This window comes from Mizuhopecten yessoensis, unplaced genomic scaffold, assembly GCF_002113885.1.
Source record: "Mizuhopecten yessoensis strain PY_sf001 unplaced genomic scaffold, ASM211388v2 scaffold8955, whole genome shotgun sequence".
Classification (NCBI taxonomy): Eukaryota; Metazoa; Mollusca; class Bivalvia; order Pectinida; family Pectinidae; genus Mizuhopecten; species Mizuhopecten yessoensis.
The window spans coordinates 306,412-330,668 of NW_018407806.1; the positions used below are offsets into that span (position 1 = coordinate 306,412).

The window sequence follows — 24,257 nt, forward strand, 5'->3', positions numbered from 1 at the left end:
TGCCACATTTTGCCTTCCATTGTTGTTAAGTTCAAGATTTCGGGACGGAAATTTAACACTAAAATTGAGTAATAATGAGTTATGTTTTGCAAAAAATAGCATAGGCATATGATATAACGACAGTTTAGGTCTGCAATAAACACGACACATACATGTATGTGTTCATCTGATGCCTCGGATATTGCACTCGTTCATTAGGCACATTGCTATATATTACACCCTTACTAAAGTCACTGAGAAATATAAACATAAGTGTAATGCATTCCTGCAATCTGAGTCGTCGGATGTACACGTACGGTAAAACCTAGTAATTTGTAACATGAAATAATGATTTACTTCCACATATCTTTTTAGAAACAATAAATATACATAAACCGCTAGAAGTTCATATAACTTAATGTTTACATTAAGATAAATACTTTCATAATAATTCATCAGTTATTTTGCACTCAATTTTCAGTTGACATATGATGGAACTTACATGGTTGATCCAGAACATAAGTATATACCAGGTTACTTCTTAACACCCTACCAAGTGGCAGTTATGACGGAGAAAGCGATCAGTTACATGGTTGCCTATAGCAACGACAACTCCACGTTTACCGATTCCTATATCGTCACAGTTTTCCACAGTGAATGTCACGAGTGTTCCGGACCAGCGACATGCATGGCTAAGGTAATATTCCTGTCTGTTTAAAGATCTCTGTCACACTGCAGGGAATTAGAGAACCTACAGCTGATTGGCTAATTCAGTTAGTGACCAAGAGGATTGGAAAGTAACTGGAAAAAATCTTCCAGTTGGTCAGATGGGCATACATTAAAATTCATTATTGTTTTGTAAAATTCATTTCTCGTACAATCTTTTTCCAAAATTTGTAGCCAAAAAAGGATATGTTTCACACAACATTCACTTTCATGTTCTGTGTCTCCTCTAAGGGCTTTGTTTCTTTTCATTGCAGCCTCAGACTTGTCTCATAGGCAACAAATGTTTCCAGTTCGGGCAGCCGAACCCTGATAATAGTTCCCAAGTGTGTAACCCGGACGAACATTACGATATGTGGAGTATAGTGAGACGTAAGTTAAATAGGGAATTATAGTTTTCCTTTCATATGATGTTGATGAAACAAAAGACTTAATATTTTCGCAGAATAATGATGAGATATGAGGATACCTTTTACAAATTTTGTATTTCAGAGTTCAAAGGTTAAAGGCCAAGGTGACCATTACCATATAACTTTTGTCAATTAGTTCAGTGTCACACACTCTAGTGACTGATCCATTTCTCAATGGATTTTGATAAAACTTTATACTAAGTTCAAGTACGAAGAGTTCATTCAATAGATCTGGTTATTCAAGGTCATTCCCTTCAATCTAATTGCCTGTTGGTTTTCGCTCTGTTAGTTTCTAAACTCAACTGAACCAAAATTTATGAGGTTGCATTATTTGATAAGAAGTAGATAACTATGATTTCTAGTTCATTCTGTCAGAATTTGGTAATTTTCACGGTAGTGTTATTTTCGCACTTTTCACGAAAGGATTCATCTGCGAATTCAACAACGCTGCAAACATTTTCAGTTCCAAGCAAGCGTGTTAGATCTAGTTCAAAGGCTTCAGACAAACAGAAATATAAGGTGTAACAGAAAGCCTTATTGATAAATATCCTCACAAGTTAAAAGGTTACAGCCAATTAAAATTGCTTTCTGTTTGTGTTATAATCAGTTTACTAGATGTGGATACAGACCTAATATACTATTTCATTGCTTTTAAAATGCTACAGCGGTACTTCGTCATAGTAAAACTACCACGTGATTGCTTAAGGAATAAGAGCACAATAAAAAGTTTAAATATTTCACTTACTAAGTATTTAAAATATCATGGTCAGACCTGTTTTCCGTGAGTTTTACACTGTGCCTATGTAAAGTTCCTGACAAAAACAGAGTAACCCTGCACAAAGTCAAATCTGTAGACAGTGTGTCTAACCCGCTGTTGACACAGATGCCAGCCCATATTCTTTATCTATTAACTTAAGTGTACCAGTTAACAAGCCAGCAAATGGTTATGGTAACCAAATAAAAAAAGTATCCATAATGTTTTTTTCCATGTCAATATTTTGAGAGCTCTGCTTCCTTCTAATGTATTAAATGGAATGTTAAATTGTTGTTACAGCCTACCCCCTGGTGCGGGAAAGTCCAGTTCTTACCTACACTTACAACATGTCTGCTCAACAATTCTGGTTTCACTGTGACTATGAACTGCCAGCACAAAGAAACAACACAATGGTCTCCCTCGCTTGGATTCTTGATGGCCTGATTGTTAGCACCGTCCTCTTAGACACCAACATCACCGATTCAAATATGACGCAAGAGGATGCCGATTTGGATTTGTTCCAGAACTTCACTTATGGGTCCAAGGTGCATTGTGGGATTGAAGCATGTTACGAAGATAACTGTAACAGCACTACCGGCCCTATCAAATATAGCAACGAGATCCATGCTATTGTAACGGTAACTATTAATTCCTTTTTTTGAATCCCTGATTGCCAATGATGTGTTTTCTTCGAACCACCTTCTGTTATTCCTGATTTTCTAAGCATGAATTAAGATTACCACAGTACCCTGGTAAGGTATGTTTGTAACAAACCCAAGGGGAACCTAAGAAATTAATCCTTGACAGTAAATCATGTTTATAACAAAGCCTAGGGGACCTTAGTATTATAATGATGATCTAAAGTAAAACAAGTTTAGGCCAAAGAAAACAACATGTTAGTTTCCTGTAACATGTCTGAAAGGATTAGGGTAGGTAGGAAATACATTTTGTTTTTCATTTTCTTTATAAAGTTCATATTGGAGAGTAATCCTAACTTTAACATTGCTTCCTTGAAAATTGGGGGAAAAAAGTTAGGGTAGGCACAGAAAATAAGGGTAAGAAGGGAAACCAGCAAACAAATAACATTTATTATTTCGCCTTAACCACTAAACTATGCTAAATCAGATTAATTACCAATAACTTGTACCTAGCTAATCAAAAAAGTTTATAAGGTCTTCGGAATATTTTTTTTTTACCAGAAACAAAGAACATATATTATTTGGCCTTATAACGAACCACTGAACTATGCTAAATTAGATTAATTAACAGGAAAAAAATGTGCCAAAGCTATGACACATTTTGCACTACTTTTGTTAAAATTGATTTCCAGGTGAAGACAGAATCACTTACCATAACAGAGGGACAGAAAGACGAACATGTGGAAATAAAAATGGAGTTCCCTCCCTTTATCTTCTGCAACGCCACAACCTCAAACGACACATGTGGTATCCAGGTGATGGCGATGGTACAGGAAACGAAAGAGTTCATGTGTAACGGAATGATCATTCCACAGCTGAGGATCCAAAACGCACTGTGTGGCCTGATAATTACGGAGGAGGACTGGAATGACGAGTACGAGTTTGCTGTTCAGGCAACTGTGGACAACCTTAAAGACGGGAATCAGGAAAGAACACTACTGGTTAAATCCAGTCTTTTTGGGGAAATTCCTGCAAATGAAGTTCCTGTCAAGGTAAGGAAAGGGCATTACCAGTAGGTTGTTAAACCACCCCTCCAGAAAAGAACTTTGTTGGGGGTCTGGATATATATCAGAATCTTCCTGTCCATTTATCTGTCCATCTATTAGTACATGAATCTCCTATGTACAACTCCTTCTAAACGTTTGTTGGATTTTCTTCAAACTTTACACAGTGAAAGTACAACATATAAAGATGTCCATGAAGAAAGGAATTTATGATTCTGTTATTTTTCCTGGAGCTACTGCCCTTAGCTTTAACTTCCTGCAACCCAAGGGCCTAAGGGGCAGGGCCAAAAGTGGACAAATTCGCAAAAATCTTCTTTTTGATACCCAGAAATCCTATGATTGAATAATGTTCATGGATAAAAAGGTCATGAAGTCCTCTAACAAAAGTGTTAATTTCATGTTATTTTGTTGGTATAATCAGGCAACTTATGGTACAGCATTGCTCCACCTGTTGTTATAATGATGTGGGTATAATCAGTGTTTTTGGTGATTTCAGGTGATGGTGGAAGATGTCAACCCGGTAGGTCTCTGTTCCTCCGTCAACGATCCACACACAACCACATTTGATGGAAGGTTTGTATAAATCCTTTTCCAAAATCTTGCATTTTTACCAAAACAGCTTAAACTAGGGCAGTTTTACATAACTTTATCAAGTAGGGATAATTGTAGATTTTTTCTAAACAATATTAATTTTCACATGCAAACAGTACATACTTGCTATTAGGTATCTTTCCAGGGGACACAAATTTGTCTTTGTTGTAGTAGGGATTATAGCATGCTTGTTAACTTTTTGAAATTTCCATGAGGGAGATTATGCGTGCTCAAAATTAAAAGCATAAATAAAATGTGTGCATGTACACCCTAGGGAAAAAAATAACAGTTTTAACAATCTTTTGAGTTGTTCTTACAGATGAAATCATCAGATCTTAGAGAATAGGACTACAGTAGTTTAGCAAATTCATTTGATGAAAATGCTCAATTTTCAGGTCCGAAATTGGGAGACTTCCTCCAAAATAGGAAGAGTTTGCATAATACGAATTAGCAAGAAACATGTTTTGATGAAAGTGTTATGAACTGGACTGGATCAATTGCCACAACGAGCTAGCTCAGTCGGTTAAGAGATCTGTCTACAGTTTGGTGGTCCTGGGTTCAATTCCAAGTCTGGTCGTGCATTTCTCCTATCCTTTTACATTTGGCACTCCGCTCAGTATACCCTTGGAAGGTGGTGTGGGGTCTCGTGGTGTCAGGGGTCAGGGGTCAAACATTTTGTTGAAGGAAGAATGAAATTGTAGTGTTACTCGACTGGGGTGATCGCCAATGACCAGGTCAAGCTGAGTTTGTTTAACGTCTGTCTCGAGTTCCAAGCTCCTGGGTCCAATCCAAGTCTGGCCATTGAATTTTTCAATTTTTCTTTCCTGTTAAACATTAATCCATATTCCAATAGCTAACTACTTAATGATGTCTTTTCACAGATACTACAACGTTTACTCTGAGGGCGAGTTTGTCCTGTACAGACACAATACCTTACCATTTGAGGTGAGTAAAATGTTGTTCAATTGTTAATCTATAACATTTCAGAAGAAATTACCTTTAGTAAAAACAAAATACTGAAGTTTCCCTAGAATTGGAACTTTTGATTAACAGAATACATCTGAAACATTCATGTTGTTGTATTTAAGTTAAACTTGATACAATCTTTTTAAATATTTTGCAATTACTAGTGGTTAAATTAAATGTCTTTGGCAACACGAGTGCATTTAATAGTTAAGTACATGTATAAGTGATGTTACCAATTTTGACCTTTTGGCATTTCCACGACCTTGTAGGTGCGAACATTTTTCCGCAAATGTAATGGACATGCGGCCTGTAACTGTGCTGTAGCTGTACGGTCATTTGATGACGTCATCCTGATTGACAGATGTGGCCCAAACAAGGACCGTGCCCAACCTCGTCTTGAAATAAAGCGTTACATCAACGGTCAATTCAATTCTGGGACACGTGTCGTGAAGTACGAAGGGGGAAAAGAACACAGGGCAAGTATTCTTTCTATCTGTCTACTATTTTATTTCATTAGTTAAATAGCTGTCAATGGACTACTTATAAAAGCTGCTGGGCATTTTGTGGGGGAATGAGTAACATAGAAAATATTTAAGGTAGATAGTCTCAGTGCTCTGAGTTGTATCTCCAAAGAAAAAGACTTCCAATTTCTAATTGTTATTTTTCTTGACTATTGGTATATATGTGATATTTTATGTAGATTTTGTCATGTACAGATAGTCCAATCTTGGCTATTAATGTAGATTTTGATACTTAAGGTATGTAGTACTGTAGTACATTGCATGCATGAACAATCTTTTTATTTAGAAAATTCTTTTTGTAGGTGTACCTACCGACGGGAAGCTATGTGGTAGTTAAAGACGGCAATGTGAAGAGGAACAGACAGAGTTACCTGAACGTGTACATGCATGCCTCGGCACACGACTTCAACCAGACAGTTGGTAGGGGAGCAACGTCAAACTTTTGCTAACTCTGTGTTTACTATATAAGAAAAAAGTTATTGTTTTAAGTTTACTAGATCAGAGATCAAATGAGCGTTATGTTCCTGAGCTGTTAAACAGAAAATATGCATATTGGCTAATAAAGAAGGAATAAAATGTTCACTAAAACATAATTATTATTTTCTCATAAATTTGTTATAATTTGTCTAATAAACGATGTTAAAATGCCCTAGGGTGTGGAACGTAGAATTTTCATTTGATATCTTTTTATTCTCCAGGTTTGTGCGGCACTTTTAACGGGGATATGGATGATGATTTAACATTACCAGATGGAACTGTAGACCAGACTAACTCGCGGAAGCCTGACGACTTCTCCCTTCAGTGGAGAGTTAGGTGAGGAATCAGACAATCAGTAGTATATAGGACAATACCATTAAAGAACCCTCGCTGGTACCCATGATATTATAGTGAAAGGAGCAGGCTTGATATAATATTCAGAAAAGCAAATTTCTTATCCTAGATTGGCCGAACCAAAGGTGAAAGAATCTTTAACCACCGTATCGCTTTTCGATACGGTGGTTAAAGATTCTTTCAGCTTTGAAATAATTATTATTTTTTTATTTATTCAATTCAAAATCAGAGGAGAAGACATGTTTACAATGCTTATAATGTGATAAGAATTATTTCTGGACACAGAGAATTCAAAGAAGCAGACCTGATTATGGTTTACTGTGTGACACCTGTGTAAGTTATTGGTACAGACCTGATTTTGGTTTACTGTGTGACACCTGTATAAGTTATGGGTACATACCTGATTTTGGTTTACTGTGTGACACCTGTGTAAGTTATGGGTACAAACCTGATTATGGTTTACTGTGTGACACCTGTGTAAGTTATGGGTACAGACCTGATTATGGTTTACTGTGTGACACCTGTGTAAGTTATGGGTACAGACCTGATTATGGTTTACTGTGTGACACCTGTGTAAGTTATGGGTACANGTGTGTATTGGTATGTGTGTTCTTACCTGTTCTACAGGTGTGGGATTGTCCCTGTACCTGGTGTGTATACCTGTGTGTAGTTTATACCCCCAGTGGGTATTGCTATGTGTGTTCTTAACTGTTCTACAGGTGTGGGATTGTCCCTGTACCTGGTATGTATACCTGTGTGTAGTTTATACCTCCAGTGTGTATTGGTATGTGTGTTCTTACCTGTTCTACAGGTGTGGAATTGTCCCTGTACCTGGGATGTATACCTGTGTGTAGTTTATTCCCCCAGTGTGTATTGGTATGTGTGTTCTTACCTGTTCTTCAGGTGTAGGATTGTCCCTGTACCTGGTATGTATACCTGTGTGTAGTTTATTCCCCCAGTGTGTATTCGTATGTGTGTTCTTACCTGTTCTACAGGTGTAGGATTGTCCCTGTACCTGTTATGTACCTGTGTGTAGTTTATACCCCCAGTGTGTATTCGTATGTGTGTTCTTACCTGTTCTACAGGTGTAGGATTGTCCCTGTCCCTGTTATGTACCTGTGTGGAGTTTATACCCCCAGTGGGTATTGCTATGTGTGTTCTTACCTGTTCTACATGGGAAGGATTGTCCCTGTACATGTTTTGTACCTGTGTGTAGTTTATACCTCCAGTGTGTATTGCTATGTGTGTTCTTACCTGTTCTACAGGTGTGGAATTGTCCCTGTACCTGGGATGTATACCTGTGTGTAGTTTATACCCCCAGTGTGTATTGCTATGTGTGTTCTAACCTGTTCTACAGGGGTGGGATTGTCCCTATACCTGTTATGTACCTGTGTGTAGTTTATACCCCCAGTGAGTATTGCTATGTGTGTTCTTACCTGTTTTACAGGTGTGGAATTGTCCCTGTACCTGGTATGTATACCTGTGTGTAGTTTACACCCCCAGTGTGTATTGCTATGTGTGTTCTTACCTGTTCTACAGGTGTGGGATTGTCCCTGTACCTGGTATGTATACCTGTGTGTAGTTTATATCCCCAGTGTGTATCTCTATGTGTGTTCTTACCTGTTCTTCAGGTGTGGGATTGTCCCTGTACCTGGTATGTATACCTGTGTGTAGTTTATTCCCCAAGTGTGTATCTCTATGTGTGTTCTTACCTGTTCTACAGGTGTGGGATTGTCCCTGTACCTGGTATGTATACCTGTGTGGAGTGTATACCTCCAGTGTGTATTGGTATGTGTGTTCTTACCTGTTCTTCAGGTGTAGGATTGTCCCTGTACCTGGTATGTACCTGTGTGTAGTGTATACCCCCCAGGGTGTATTGCTATGTGTGTTCTTACCTGTTCTACAGGTGTAGGATTGTCCCTGTACCTGTTATATACCTGTGTGTAGTTTATACCCCGAGTGTGTATTGCTATGTGTGTTCTTACCTGTTCTACAGGTGAGGGATTGTCCCTGTACCTGTTATGTACCTGTGTGTAGTTTAAACCCCCTAGTGTGTATTGCTATGTGTGTTCTTACCTGTTCTTCAGGTGTAGGATTGTCCCTTTACCTGTTATGTACCTGTGTGTAGTGTATACCCCCCAGTGTGTATTGCTATGTGTGGTCTTACCTGTTCTACAGGTGAGGGATTGTCCCTGTACCTGGTATGTACCTGTGTGTAGTTTAAACCCCAAATGTGTTTTTTTGGTAAGGCAATGTTCAACAATAATGGACATCATTTTGGTCAATCACGAAATGAATACATTAGTCACATTAATCACTAATTGGAAAACCTCATGTTTGGCAACTTTTTTGTTAACATCCAAGGCATAATTTTACCAGTTGTAGACAGATACTTTTTTATTCAATTGCCTATTTTTCAGATTTAGGGTATCTTTTAAATATTTTGGGATGACATAGCAACAGGAATAAAATTTTGCTATGGAATGAAAAAAAGTGAGTCTATGAGCCGAGTGTGATAAAGCGGAATTATTATTTTAATTGGCCATTTAAGCCACCAAACTCACTACTGTTTGGTGTATGTGCACAGGAGAAGACATAACCGCCACCATTCCGTCCTTTTTGCCGACGAGATGTTTCAGTGTCCAGCCTTGGCTGACGTTCCAGTTCGACGCTAACTACACTTCAACAGTAGGTGTCAGTCAATTAGTGGTTACAGGGAGGTAACTCACTGTCAGAGTTTCCACTCTCTGGCTTTTCAAGATGCAGATACATTCCATCCACATTTCAGTACCAGGTCCTGTAATTCAAACTGATAGTACAAGGTGTTTTATTACCACATAAGCCAGTACTCTATTTTAACTGGAACCCAATTGATCTCGGTAGAATCTTGGTTTGCTTGTTGTTTTCCTCGAAGGTCTCCGATTACAAATCTAAATGTATGAATGCTTTACTACACTGAATGATATGGAAAGATTGGACACCAAGCGTCATGTAAAAATTGTCATTTATTTTTTGCAGGCAGGAACATTCCCAACCCCTGGTGGTATTAACGAAACTGAGGCTTATAGGATATGTTGGGAGAAAATATTCTCAGTGGACGTCGGGGTCATATGTAACAGGTTTATATCTGCACAGATCAACGCCAGCATCAGGTCATGTGTGGAAGACATAGCAGTAAGTTACTCTTATAGAGTTCAAAGGGCAGGAATGACCACTGGTCGGTGACTACAGAGGTCAAAGAGCAGGGATAAGTATTGGTCAATGACTAGAGAGGTCAAAGGGCAGTAATGACCACTGGTCACGAGCCACATTATAAAATTGCCTATTGCCATGTCAATATTTATATATTTGAATTCAGACAGCACGTTTAAACAATTTTATAAGGCTTTCATATGTGACGTTGAAGGTAGGCAAATTCCATTTAAGGTGATTTGTTGAAATAAGATCAGAAATATTACCTTTTGCAGTATGACTGGGTAGATTGCTTTAAATGTTGCCTGAAAAATTCTGTTAAAAATCTTCCAGTGGAGATCCATAGCACGTATAGTTATTGTATTAATTCCGTGGTCTAAGGTTGATTCCTATTAACATTATTTCAAATAAATTTGTCCTTAACCCACTTTGAGGGCCAGAGATGTGATTTCACTTTGAGGGCCAGAGATGTGATTTCACTTTGAGGGCCAGAGATGTGATTTCACTTTGAGGGCCAGAGATGTGATTTCACTTTGAGGGCCAGAGATGTGATTTCACTTTGAGGGCCAGAGATGTGATTTCACTTTGAGGGCCAGAGATGTGATTTCACTTTGAGGGCCAGAGATGTGATTTCACTTTGAGGGCCAGAGATGTGATTTCACTTTGAGGGCCAGAGATGTGATTTCACTTTGAGGGCCAGAGATGTGATTTCACTTTGAGGGCCAGAGATGTGATTTCACTTTGAGGGCCAGAGATGTGATTTCACTTTGAGGGCCAGAGATGTGATTTCACTTTGAGGGCCAGAGATGTGATTTCACTTTGAGGGCCAGAGATGTGATTTCACTTTGAGGGCCAGAGATGTGATTTCACTTTGAGGGCCAGAGATGTGATTTCCAGCAGCATTGGATAACTGACGGGTGATATAGGCCCATTGGGCCTCTTGTCTGTGAATGATAGCGCTGTATATTCTTTACAGTCAAATAATGTTGTAATTGCAAAATGCACAATTTGTTATAGATCACAGATGACCAGTCATGGGCTTTTGAGGCCCTGGTCAGTGTGAAGATCAAGTGTTTGGCGGAGATAGCGACCAACACCGACCTTTGGGTGGTAGATGGCGGAGATCTTATCCCTCCTTTTAACATCACACACTCACTGTGTCCAGAATGTGACAACAATGGCGTCTGTGAGGAAGGTTAGTATAATTTGAATAAGTATATTTCTTGGAAATGATTATTTTATGTAAACAGTGTAAAACTAGGTTTATAAACTGGTGATAATTATTTCTCAACATCGATACAGAGTAAATAAGATGAATCATGTGTGGTCTTTTTCAATCCAGGAGTTTGTAAGTGTGCTAGCGGGTTTGCCGGAGCTGATTGTTCGTTGGTGATGGCCAATCCACCTGTCCTACTAGGGTTTGAAGGGGGACAACTCTGTGATACAAGAATCGGATCATGCTCGCTCCTTATAATCTATGGAAGAAATTTCATCCGGAACGAGAACCTTAAATGTCACTTTACAGACCTACAGGTAATTAGAAAAGCAAAAGTACCAGAGCCATTTTGGCCCCTTGTTAATCCCATGCAGAGAAGATGACACAAGGCCCTATTTTAGCCTCTAGTTAATCACAAGTGAAGAAAGTGACTAGAACCCTTTCTGTGCCCTTTTAATCAAAATAGAAGACGATGATCAGAACCATTTTCTGGCCACTTGTAAGTCAAATTAAAATTATTTTTTGCCCCATTTTAGTCAAAGGAGAAGGTTTGGTTCAAAACCATTCTTGCCTCTTACTATTGGAAGGAGAAGATTTGCTTCAAATCCTTCTGGCCCCTTACGAAGCAAAAGAGCAGAAGATAATCGGTATCATTCATGGCCATTTGTTTGTCAAAGAAATAGTTTTGGGTTTGAACTGTCACTATAACCCTTTACTGTATACCGAGGTGTTTTCACCCAGTCAAACTTTCACCCTTTGCTGGTAAAATTCTTGTTGTTTATGTTCCATGTTAATTTTGCCCTTCACTTTTAATTACTAATATCGTTTACTTTAGTGATGAACTAAGGGATAAACCATAGGCACTGTAGATTTACTTTAGTGATGAACTAAGGGGTAAACCATAGGCACAGTAGATTTCACTCAATATCACTTCTCATTTGTCAGGGGGAAACATGATATTAACCAGAACATGACATTAAGAGAAAACATGTTTTTCTGACCTTTTCAGTTGTCAATACCTGGAAGCGACAATATTTAAATGTCCAAGTTATATGGTTTTACAAAGAAAATTGTTTAGAAAAGATGTTTGTAACTGACAAGGATTTTTCTTTCTAAACAGTGAAATAATTGTCTTTTATTTGTTCATTTCATTGAAACTTGCATCTTATCAAAACACTTGCTGTATTCAGGTAATGCCTTACGACGTACGTGATCAAATAGGCCTAGATAGACATGTAGTTGTCGCCAGCTGCTAGTCTATATTTTGCTTCAAATTCAATCGTAAAGCATGTAATGTTGGTACATATTTACCTTAATCTTTTTAATGCTTGTTAATAAGATACTTCAGTCATTCATTTTAAAACCTTACTGTTTGCAGACAAGCGAGATAACGACAGTGCCAGCCATATTTGTTTCACTGGAAAGCGTTCGTTGTGAACTCGTCAATAGTAAAAGTGTCAACGTAACAGTCAGTAATTACGATAATTTGGAGAGTGACCCCGAACCCTATCTGGTGTTTGATTCATTCTGCCAGTCATGTGACCTCGACTCAGGAATTTGCACAGATCAGGTAAGACTATTCAGAAGATCAGGTAAGACTATTCAGAAGTTATCGTAGGAGTATGTATCGTAGGAGTATGTACCGTAGGAGTATGTACCGTAGGAGTGTTGCCGTAGGAGTGTGTATCGTAGGTGTATGTATCGTAGGAGTATGTACTGTAGGAATATGTACCGTAGGAGTGTGTATCGTAGGAGTATGTATCGTAGGAGTATGTATCGTAGGAGTATGTACTGTAGGAATATGTACCGTAGGAGTGTGTATCGTAGGAGTATGTATCGTAGGAGTATGTACCGTAGGAGTATGTATCGTAGGAGTATGTATCGTAGGAGTGTGTATCGTAGGAGTATGTACCGTAGGAGTGTGTATCATAGGAGTATGTATCGTATGTATCGTAGGAGTATGTATCGTAGGAGTATGTATGTACCGTAGGAGTATGTATCGTAGGAGTATGTATCGTAGGAATATGTATTGTAGGAGTATGTACCGTAGGAGTATGTACCGTAGGAGTATGTATCGTAGGAGTATGTACCGTAGGAGTATGTATCGTAGGAGTATGTATCGTAGGAGTGTGTATCGTAGGAGTATGTACCGTAGGAGTGTGTATCATAGGAGTATGTATCGTATGTATCGTAGGAGTATGTATCGTAGGAGGATGTATCGTAGGAGTGTGTATCGTAGGAGTATGTACCGTAGGAGGGTGTATCGTAGGAGTATGTATCGTAGGAGTATGTATGTACCGTAGGTGTATGTATCGTAGGAGTATGTATCGTATGTTATACATTTTTCAATTGTTGTTGGTAAATTGAAGAATATGGATTTGCTATATCTCACATAAAATAAAATAAAAAGCTGATTGCTGTTACATTTTCCTGGAAATACATATGTAATTCACCTGGTAGATAGTCACATTTGCTATTAATGTACGTATACCTAATTAGTAATATATTAAGCTTGACCTTGTCATGACCTTTCAGGTATCTTGTGAGCTTTCTTGATATTTTTTCCATGTTATCACACCCTTGGTCTCTTTAACAATAAGGTTTGTTTGAATATTTTTATTTCACTCCTGTTTGTAGAATGACACTTGTCGGATTGGAGGGGAGTGTTACGTGGAAGGGCAGTTTTTCGACCAGGATCCCACCAGGGTTTGTTTCCCAAGTATCAACACGACCGCTTGGACCATCGTCAATGGTAAGTAGGAAAAGATCACCTATGGGAATACAGACCAGACAAGGTCAATTATGAGTAAGGTCAAGATCACACACAAGAATGGAAGTGTAGATTACAAACCAGACAAGGATGATAATGAGTAAGGTCAAGGTCACTGATGAGAATGGAAGTGTAGATTACAAACCAGACAAGGTTAATAATGAATAAGGTCAAGGTCACTGATGAGAATGGAAGTGTAGATTATAAACTAGACAAGGTCAGTAATGAGCAAGGTCAAGGCCATGTTCTTATTTTCAGCTTCTGAATAGAAACTGCTGCATCATTTGTATTTATATTAATCATAGTACAAATTAAGCAACAAATTAATGCCCGCAAGTGACCAGTCGGACCACATCACCCATACCCCAACATACCTCCTTCCACAATTAAACAATTGATGTTATGGAAAAGTATATGCATTTTTATCATTCTTTCATTGTTAGTTTTGTTAACGAGTTTTCGTTTGTTCATACGTTTTAATCAATGTTATTTATAGGTACAGTTTAATTTCATACTTATAGCCTCATACAGAGGAGAACTCCTTAAAGATATTTCTTGTTAGGTTTTAATGTTAATGAATTGTTTCTCAGTTTGACAAAACTTTAATTGTTGTTGTTTTTATCTTTTGTTTATCACAGCCAGTATGATCGTTGTCAGCCGAGAACGATTCCTGTCAATATCTGGAGGTGTGATAATGATGTCAAGCGGGAATATGCCGTTCGGAGGCCAGGTAACCTTGGTGAACGGCTGGAGAGGGGACTATGCACTCTCCTTTGACGGCATTTCAGGATATGTTGACATCGCAAACACACTGGAATGTCTAAACGATCCAGGTCCCTGTGCTGGACGAGGTTTTACGTTCCGATTCTCCATCAACATTTTAACATTGACAGATGGTATGGTTATGATCTCATCAGGGGCAGATAATCCTACTCATCGTGGCGTCACGATGTTTTACAGACGGGGTAGAATTTTCCTGATTGTTAGCACCAGGGACAAGGAATGGACAGTGTCCACTGTATTTTCCACTGTGAAGAACTTTGTGGAGTTTGAATGGACCTGGAGCAGAAGTTACGGGCTCGAGTTTTTCATTGACGGTGTCAGTAGGGGGCGCACTGTTAACTTTGTCAAGCGTACAGTATTCGGAACTGATATTGGACCTCTCAAGATTGGAGGCAATTTCCATGCTCACTTTATACTTGGACAGTGGCAAATGTTTAATTGGCAGAGAACCGTCATAACAGCTGTAAACTTTATTATTGGTGAGTGTTACTCCTAACTGTTTGACGTGTTTCCAGAAACTGACAATGGGTTAATCACTAAGAAAAAAAATCATCGGTAAAAATAATTTGTAATTTTGAATTCGATCATTGTAATCATTTGATTTGTTTTATAGTACATTGTTGAAAGTGTATGATATATTGATACAACTTTAAAGACGGAATCAAGGTTCTAAAAAGGAGAAATGTCGTTTAGAGTTATTCCCCTTGCTTCGACCGTTGCAACATCTTTTCAAACAGTACCTCATCCAAATTCATGACAAGGTTAATTTGATGTGATTTGACTGATATTGAATAGTGTTGAGGGCCATATGGCCGTTTATAAACTGGTCTTCCACAAAGGCTCCTATTTTGTTTTGTGACCCTTACACCAAAGGTGACTTATTTTATGTTATAGCTGGGTTTGCCTCTGAAATGTTTGTTTTTCAGACTTCCCTGAACTTCCTGAAAAACCAGTCATTTCTGTCGACTATGACAGTACTTCAATGGAGACAGAGTTTATCTGCAAATTTGACAAGCTTGCTCGAGGGGATGTTATCTACCTGTTGGACTGGAAGGTCAATGATGTTATTGTAAAATCTTCAAGTTTAGACGGTGATGAGGACAAAATGAACGAGACAACCTACGGTGATGGAGGTTATGGGGTCAAGGTCAGTTTTGAAAGTGTAATATTGTTAATTTTAAGTCATCTGAGACTTTGTCTCAGATGATCTGTTGCTATTGCATTTTGACTGCATCATCCATTATCAATCATTCTCTTGTAATCAACTTAAGACTGGGTCCAAGACCAAATTCACCAGATCGTTGTCAATGTTAGACTGGGTCAAGGTCAACCTTAACCAGATAATTGTCAGTTTTAGACATGGTCAAGGTCAAACTTTACCAGATAATTGTCAGCATTAGACTTGGACAAGGTCAAACTTTACCAGATTATTATCAATATTAGACTTAGTCAAGGTCAAAGTTTACAGGATCATTGTCAATATTAGACTGGGTCAAGGTCAAACTTTACCAGACCTTTGTCAATATTAGACTTGGCCAAGGTCAAACTGTGACAGGGTTTATGTTATGTAAGATTAAGCATCAGTGAAAAAGAAAGAAATATTCCTAGTCCTAGCTAGGACTCATATAAATTAGGATATTTTCACCTGTTAAAGTTTTTGTTTTGTCAATAGAATATTTCAAGGTGTATTTGCTCTCTGTTGAATCGGCTGTGGCATTGAGTTTTGAGAATCAACTTACTGTAAATATCTTACACAAACAAAAAGTCTACCCTAGGTGTTGAACTTGCTGCCTTTCTCAAGGACTATGAATAATGAAAATATTTTTGTTGTAGGTTTCCTGTCATGTGACACCATGTTATTCATATGCTTGTGACAACACCCGTGGACCACAAAGACACAGCATCACTTTCATAGCTGAAGTCAGGGTAAGTATAAATAGTTTTGAGATCTTTGAAATATATTAAAGTTTTATCTTACAATATTCTCATTGATTCAAAGGTCAAAGTGGATTTCGAAAAAAAGTTTATATACTGATATATTACTTGACTGCGAGATGCATCCTGATATCACTACAGAAAGTGTTATATTCGCCTGTTTTTACAGTATGGCATGTCAATAGTTTCCAAAAAGAGATACATGTTTCTGTTTCCTTGCATTAATTTGTAACTTTATGGAATTGTTACAGTATAAAATCAATTTGAACAAACGGAATGTTAGGTAGTTATTTCTTGACAAAACATATTCTAAAGCTAACAATGCTTTCACCAAAGGTGTAGCTAGCTGAATGCAATATGAATTCAAATTTAACAAACAATATGGAAGGTGGGTTTTCTTTGCACAACATCTTCCTAAGCTAACTATCCTCTTGTAGGTTGTGACTACAGAGTTGACGGTCAATGAGGGGAGTCCAGTTGGGGACATTCTTGTTAAGACCACAGTGCCTCCTCGGTTGTTTTTCCCACCTTCACAAAGGGGAAACAACTCTTGTTTTGTCAGACTGACAGCAAAATTCCTAGAAGAAGAAAGTGTTTGTCCTAACGGGAATGCTTTGCACCAGGCAGTGCTGGGATATAGGTAAGCAGCTGTTAAATGGTTTATACATCATTTTTTTTAATTTCCAACAAGTAATCAAATGTAACAGTAATTGTTTATGTATTTTTTTTATCCAGTTACAATAGAAAGAAAAAAGTCTTAATTTTTTAAAATTATTAAAAGGAAAATGAACAGTATGACATAGGTTTTTATCACCTCGGATTGTGCGGGGTAGTGATGGAAAATCTGTAAAAAAATAGCCAAAACCCTGATTTGGTACTCCTGCATCGGGGTCAATTATATCCTATATTTTGGAAGTTACCCCTCATAAAAACACTGCAAAATCACAAACCTCGCAAATAATTGAAAAACAGCCCATACACTTAACCCTTGTGATTACAACTGACGCCTGAAAAAAAGCTAACAATTGAGTCTATTGTTTTCAACTCAGATCTGTCATAATAAAGTACACTGCCTGCTTTACATAAGTGTTTCACTTTAACAGGTACAGCTCCTCTCCTGAAGAGGCATTTTGTGGTGGGGTCATCTCCATGGAGACGTGGGATGAAGAGTTCCGTCTGCCTGTGGCTGCCACTGTTGATCTCCTCTACGATGGAGATATGGAGCGCAGCCTGAACATCACTGCCTCCATCCACTGTGAGGACAATATGGTCTTCAATGAAACTGTTGGTCAGGTCAAGGTCACTGTTACCGATGGCGACAAAAGTGTAATATGTAGATCCATCAATGACCCCCACATGACCTCGTTCGATGGCTGGTAGGTATATCTCTTTACTCAGCATCAGATTAGCACAACCATTAGCCTCCATTCCATATAGTTATTTGTTGCCCAAGGTAATACAACAATTAAACAGTTACATATACCCTCAAGGGAGAAGTCACTTTGTATCAATGTTTGACCACACAGGATTTACATCAATTACTTTCAGGGAGAGTTTGTTTTATATAAACATTTGACTATACACAGGGAATACAACAATTAAATTGATAGATAATTCAATTCATGTCAGTATTTGATTATACAGAAATACAGCCATTTCTGTTGGGGAGAGATTATTCAAAAGTTTGATGGAACATTTCAACCAAGGCTAGATTTCTTTGAATATGAATAATTATCTTCAAAGGGTATTCAATAATAGCATTGAGGGAGAGTTCATTTTTTGTCTCCACAGGAAGTACAACAATTTTTTGGAGGGAGAGTTCATTTTATATAAACACAACTACCTGCCGTTTGAAGTAAGGGCACTTTACCGCAGTTGTAACAAACGTGCCTCGTGTAATTGTGCCGTGGCAGTAAGGTCAGGTGATGACGTCATCCTGATTGACCGGTGTGGGCCAAAGGCTGGCGAAAAACAGCCAATGACTTTAAAACTGTACCTCAATGGTGAACTGACCCCAGGAACAAGGATCAGGCGATTAGGTGGTGGAAAGAAATATAAGGTAACATAAATGATAAGTAATCAATTTGTGTAGTTTTTTATAACTGATCCGAATTTATGACAGTTAAAATGTTGCATTTGTTTTCCTTTGCTCTTTTGGTAAAGTTTTTTACAAAATGGGAGTTTGGATTTCTTTGATAATTCACACAATAATAGTGCATTGTATGTAGATGTTCATGAGGAAAGAAATTTGCAGTTCAACTATTTTTTCCTGGAGTTATGGCCCTTGAAACATGTCACTCCAGAAACCTTGTAAGCCCAAATCCTCCAGAACAGTTTGTTGGAATTTCTTTTAACTTCTTACTTGGCATAGTGAAACTACTTCCTGTGTGAATGTGCATGAAGAAAGGGATTTGCGATAATACTCTTTTCCTTGGAGTTATGACCCTTGAAACTATACATTTCTGCTCCAGAAACCATGTAAGTGCAACTCCACATTTACTGTTTGTCAGTACCTTGGCACAATCAAACTATATCATATGTACATATGCATTATGCTTGAAGAAAGGAATTTGTGATTTGTTTCCTGGAGTTATGACCTATGATTTCTGAGGGGGGTGGGGGGATATATCTTTGTGAGCTTACTTACAGTTTCTCAGTTTCTCTAGCTAGTTTCCAGCCAATACATTGGCTTCATCACTGACTTACTTTCACTTTCAAGCCTAGTTAACGATGGTAACCAATGATCAATCATAATTTTTACTGATTCCCAACACTATCATACCCTAATAAATCAAATTATGAGCAGCCACTCCTTAGGGTAAAGATTACCGGTTTACAATCATAATATTTCATTTGTTTTCAGGTGTTCTTGCCTCATGGTATGATAGTTACGGTAAAGAATGGGAGAGGAAAGACCCCTGAGTTCATCAATGTATGGGTGAAAGCCGGGGCTGCAGATTACAAGAATTCTGTGGGACTGTGTGGTACCTGGGACGGTGACCGGAGCAACGACAAAACAATGAGGGATGGCTCTCTATACACTGGATCAGCCAAGAGACCAAAGGCATTCTCAAGGAGCTGGTTGTATGTACATTATAAAAATCTAGTGGTAGGGGTGAGCATGTCGAGGGTTGGGGAGAGATTGAAGAGGGGTGGGGATAGGAATGTGGAGGGGTAAGGTAGGGAATGTCAAGGGGTGGGGGAGAGAATGTAGAGGGGATGGGGAGAGAATGTAGAGGGGTGGGGATGGGAATGTGGAGGGGTAGGGGAGGTAATGTCGAGGGGATGGGGAGAGAATGTAGAGGGATGGGGATGGGAATGTGGAGGGGTAGGGGAGGGAATGTCGAGGGGTGGGGAGAGATTGTAGAAGGGCGGGGATCGGAATGTAGAGGGGTAGGGGAGGGAATGTTGAGGGGTGGGGGAGAGAATGTAGAGGGGATGGGGAGAGATTGTAGAGGGGTAGGGGAGAGAAATATAGCAGGGTGAGGAGGAAATGTAAAGGGGAGGGGAGAATGGAGACAGACTGAGGAGATAATGTAAAGGGTTGAGGCAATATCATAGTAACAGAACTTGCCTACAGTTAGATAAGGAGAGAGAAATTAAGTTAAGAAAAATGGAAAGAACATGTAGGCTTTGGAAGGGTGCAATAGATTTGTCAGGTATATATTCTGACTAGAACTTTATACAAGGGAAAACAAAGGGAAAAATATGTTTTCATTAAAATCAAAATCTCCTCTAACAATGATATCTCCCAATCTTTCTAGGATTGATCCCATCACTGAGGAATCCTTGTATACAGGGTTCTGTCCCTTTGATGTAGAGGACGTTTCCAAGGTAACGTACTGTCAGTGTGGCATGGATTCCTATGGGAATTGTGGTAAAACTCTTCACATAGCAGACTGCGGCCCACCTTTAAGGACAAAATCTGGACGGAGAAGAGGTAAGTACTGTACCAGCAATTCTTTACAAGGGAATCCTATTTGTTTTAATTGATGATTAAGTCTTGTTAAGAGTCTCTGTAATACTGCCTGAAACTGCGCCAATGCATTGGGAACGTTTTACCAGTTTTCATAAATCATTCCTGAAAAGAAAACAATATTTTGCACGACTTTTATGGAGTGATAAACGTGAAATAAATAAAACGTAATCAACAGTGTTCGGTAGAGCAAGACAGGGACTTGAACCCTGGGCTCGTATTCATGAAACCGTTCTCATGCTCAAGCATGGAATCTGTGCTCAAACCAACTTTCTGGTAACTCGCTTAGATCATGTCAAACAATCAAAAAGTCAAATGTAAACATTGAAAACAGTATTTGGCTATAAGTCTCTTCAAAATGTTTCCAAGTCATTGACAAAATAAGATTGATTTATTGAGGTATAACCAGAAAAAGACATTAGGCTTGAGCACAAAATCCATGCTTGAGCATGAGAACGGCTTCATGAATACGGGCCCAGGACTTCAAATTGTTTATCATTACTTTAATGGAAGCGTCCTGGATCGGCTGTGCTACAGTTATATCCTAAACGAAATTAAGGGGAGGTAACTGTATATCCGAAAAAGCACAGTGCAGTTGGACAGAGATCCTTAAATAACAAAATAAAAATGTGTAAATGTCACCCTGGTAAGATACTAGTTGCTTCCTACCGACTCGGCTAGGGAGAATTTCCCTTTAGCTCATTCCGTAGAGCGTAAGACTAGTAAACCAGAGGTCCCGGGTTGGACTCCGAGCGGAGTCATTGAAAAAATAATGACCTCTGTTACATATATATTCACATCAGACGTGAAAAGGAAAAAACTCTTACCCAAATTTGATTAAAAGAAATCATGTTCTGTTTTTACCCGTTGCATTATATTACAGAATGCATATATATTAAAAAAGCTGAATGCACTGTAACCTTAATGACATTTTCTGTTTTGTTGAAGATCTTTCTGTTCTATTAGTTTAATTAATTAGATTCAACTTATTTATTGATTTCCTGTTTTCAGGTAAAGACATCACTGAGAATTTACTGGCTGACTATTCCCAGCAAACAACCAAGTGTTTCCTGAATGAAACTCAAATCCTATTTGAGTATGATCCGGATTACATTTCTCCCGTGAGTAACAACCTCAAGTCATATTTTAAATGAAGATTTGGGGATGTAAGGTGTAATAAATAGATCTGCTACCCTGCTATTTCAGGGCATAAAGAAGCGAACACAATCATGCTAAAATGATTTTCCCAGGGGTCCTGTCAGCCTCTGAGGAGTTAGTCCTTGGGTCATAATATGTAAACGTTTGAGTTCCCCATCTTATAATCATAATATGTACAATAGCCAGTTATGAAGAGACAAAATATACACTTATGCTAACATGATTGCATCAGGTTTTGCGGGCACGTTGAGGTCTTGGGTTATGACTTTGAAAACTTTTACATACCTGCATGAATTTGATAAACACAATCAGAGGGTATGCTTAATCATATTAATCCTTTTGTTTTTGTCAAAATGCATGGTAGCCTTTGAAAAATGCTGTTTTCTGATATGTGATATAAACTTTATATCTATTTTATAACAATTATGAAACAAGTTATTACAACTTATATTAATCACTCTTGTTGGCCCCAGATGTTAGCACACAAGAGACTTCATGTACGAGGAAAACGGAGTACCTGGAGAAAAATAATGTGGTAGGGCAGGTGACCCCATCCTTTTTCCCGTCTGATTGGGGAATCAAACCCCTGCAGCCGCCTTAGCTTGGTGAAAGGGGAGTGTGTTATCCATTGGGCCACCTAATCACCCTGGTTCCTGAGCTTATTACTAATTGTGGTAATAGAAATGAGAGAAAATATGCAAATTTATGCTCAGGAGTCTCGGATAGAGAAATATAACAGTTGTGATTACCAAATTGGGGCAAGACCCTGGCAAACCTGGGATTTTCTCCTAGGTTTAAAATTTCTCTATCTTAAACCACTGGACCTGAAAGAATCTCATAGTACTACACAGAAGTATAAAAGAGCTCTGATATTGTACCTAATACCAATAATAATTAGATAGATTTCAAGTTCTTTATATCTTAATTTACAGGAACCGGTATGGCCAACACCCTCTGGAATTACGTACGAAGTGGCTTTACAGTACTGTCGAAATTTTGTCACTGGAGTATCTTGGTCATCGCAATGTTTGGGCCTGTCCAACATTCAGTTTGAACTATCCTTGGGGGGTTGTGTTGAAGATATTCAGGTAAGAAAGAGAATTGTGTGAAATCGAGGTGTCTTTCCGACAACTTTCATTAGTCAAGCTTTAACTATAATAATAATTGTTGCCATTTATATAATTATAGGTCAACCACTGGCATGACTGCTTTTTTGTCAAGATTCATTGTCTTCATTTTCCAACTTCAGGGGCATTAATTGGACCATCTACGTTTTAAAGTTGTTTTGTTGTTAACATAACTAATAGTTTTTTATGCATATGTTGCTGTCTAGAAACACAGATTAAAATCATATGTGGCCTCTGATTGGTTGAAATTTGGATATTGATACAATTCGCTCAAATTTGGTAATTAGGTGTACAACAGTACATTGAACACTAACTGCAGACTTTGTTTTCTAATAGGACTAATTGGCCAACATAGACTGGCCGTTGATTGGTCCAAAATTTAGATATTGACTGATTTCATACGAATTAGGAATGTATAAGGTGTATAATAATATTGCAAATACTACTGCAACTTCCACTAGCATCCTTTGTCACTATAATGGATTAGTTTTTGGTACTTTTGTAATGGCCCCATTACAATCTGTACTTGTCAATAATGAATTTTATACTAAGCACTTGTCTGTCTGCTTCTGTAACCTTAACAGCTGACTGACGACCAAGGGTGGGCAGACACATTGCTGGATAACGTACAGGAACAGTGCTCCATTGAGCTGACCTTCAACCTGACCATCTGGATCGTGGTTGGCGGGACATTTGAACTGCCTAACCTTGACAACGACCTGTGTACTGATCAATGCAGCGGTCACGGTTCCTGTAATGGAGGTGAATATAAATGAACCTCAGGTATCAGTGTTTTGGAAAAATACTGTAAAATCCTTCCTTTTATTTTAGGTCTTTTTTTGTTTGTAAATTTGCTAAAATGGTCAATTATGCAGGATTTGCTCTATGTAGATTGCTGGTCAAATGGCCATTGCACATAGTGCTAATGTCAAGATGGGTAAAATCCTACTTATTTAGATAGTTGTATTTTTCACAGAAAAATTATTACTGCAAAAAATAGATGCCACAAAAAGTTGTGAATATTAGAATCCTGCAAAATGAAAGCAATCTTTACAGTCGACCTTTACAGTCGACCTTTACAGTCGACCTTTCAAGTTCATGATTTTTTTTATAGAACAGAGTTTACAGGCAAATAACAGTATTTTCATGTAAGGGAAATGCACACTGTGAAATATTATTTTGATAGTGTAGCTCCAAGTCACTCCAAAGATAGTTTTGTCATGCATATATATAAGGTGTCCTATAGTTTGGCAATTCCTAGCCAGGAAATGTAAACTTGGGTTAATTTTGAGCAGAATTTGTGACCATGTAATCTACATATTATTTACTTGTTATTTTTCTACATTAGGTGTGTGTGATTGTGACCAGGGTTTCCTTGGCGACGCTTGTGCAGTTTCCGTGAGTGCTGTTCCGTCTGTGACCTCATTTGGACATGGAAGCTTCTTCTGGAACATCAACCTGCCTTCCCTGGGAAATCTTCTCACAATTTACGGAACAGACTTTGTTGATATTGATACACTCACCTGCCACTATCTGTTACAAAATGTATGTTGATCAATAATACAATACTGTTATCAGTCTTTTGTAATAGATTTATGTTAAGCCCAGGGAGGGGGGGGGGGG

The 24,257-nt window shown here is 38.3% G+C and overlaps 1 protein-coding gene across 1 annotated transcript in view; it reads left to right on the top strand.

Moving 5' to 3' along the window:
• LOC110456935 overlaps positions 1 to 24,257 on the top strand; it is a 176,251-nt gene that overhangs the window by 72,414 nt on the left and 79,580 nt on the right. Inside the window, exons 54-81 of the mRNA XM_021508006.1 lie at positions 461 to 676; positions 960 to 1,074; positions 2,167 to 2,504; positions 3,197 to 3,556; positions 4,065 to 4,141; positions 5,041 to 5,104; positions 5,395 to 5,601; positions 5,949 to 6,066; positions 6,345 to 6,459; positions 7,925 to 7,947; positions 9,065 to 9,165; positions 9,496 to 9,651; positions 10,687 to 10,864; positions 11,012 to 11,202; positions 12,264 to 12,455; positions 13,523 to 13,637; positions 14,294 to 14,917; positions 15,365 to 15,585; positions 16,272 to 16,364; positions 16,811 to 17,013; positions 17,477 to 17,749; positions 18,165 to 18,432; positions 19,237 to 19,457; positions 20,138 to 20,313; positions 21,361 to 21,470; positions 22,440 to 22,595; positions 23,219 to 23,396; positions 23,983 to 24,179. Of these exons, the coding sequence (XP_021363681.1) occupies positions 461 to 676; positions 960 to 1,074; positions 2,167 to 2,504; positions 3,197 to 3,556; positions 4,065 to 4,141; positions 5,041 to 5,104; positions 5,395 to 5,601; positions 5,949 to 6,066; positions 6,345 to 6,459; positions 7,925 to 7,947; positions 9,065 to 9,165; positions 9,496 to 9,651; positions 10,687 to 10,864; positions 11,012 to 11,202; positions 12,264 to 12,455; positions 13,523 to 13,637; positions 14,294 to 14,917; positions 15,365 to 15,585; positions 16,272 to 16,364; positions 16,811 to 17,013; positions 17,477 to 17,749; positions 18,165 to 18,432; positions 19,237 to 19,457; positions 20,138 to 20,313; positions 21,361 to 21,470; positions 22,440 to 22,595; positions 23,219 to 23,396; positions 23,983 to 24,179 (5,286 nt within the window). The remainder of the gene's footprint in view (positions 1 to 460; positions 677 to 959; positions 1,075 to 2,166; positions 2,505 to 3,196; positions 3,557 to 4,064; positions 4,142 to 5,040; positions 5,105 to 5,394; positions 5,602 to 5,948; positions 6,067 to 6,344; positions 6,460 to 7,924; positions 7,948 to 9,064; positions 9,166 to 9,495; positions 9,652 to 10,686; positions 10,865 to 11,011; positions 11,203 to 12,263; positions 12,456 to 13,522; positions 13,638 to 14,293; positions 14,918 to 15,364; positions 15,586 to 16,271; positions 16,365 to 16,810; positions 17,014 to 17,476; positions 17,750 to 18,164; positions 18,433 to 19,236; positions 19,458 to 20,137; positions 20,314 to 21,360; positions 21,471 to 22,439; positions 22,596 to 23,218; positions 23,397 to 23,982; positions 24,180 to 24,257) is intronic.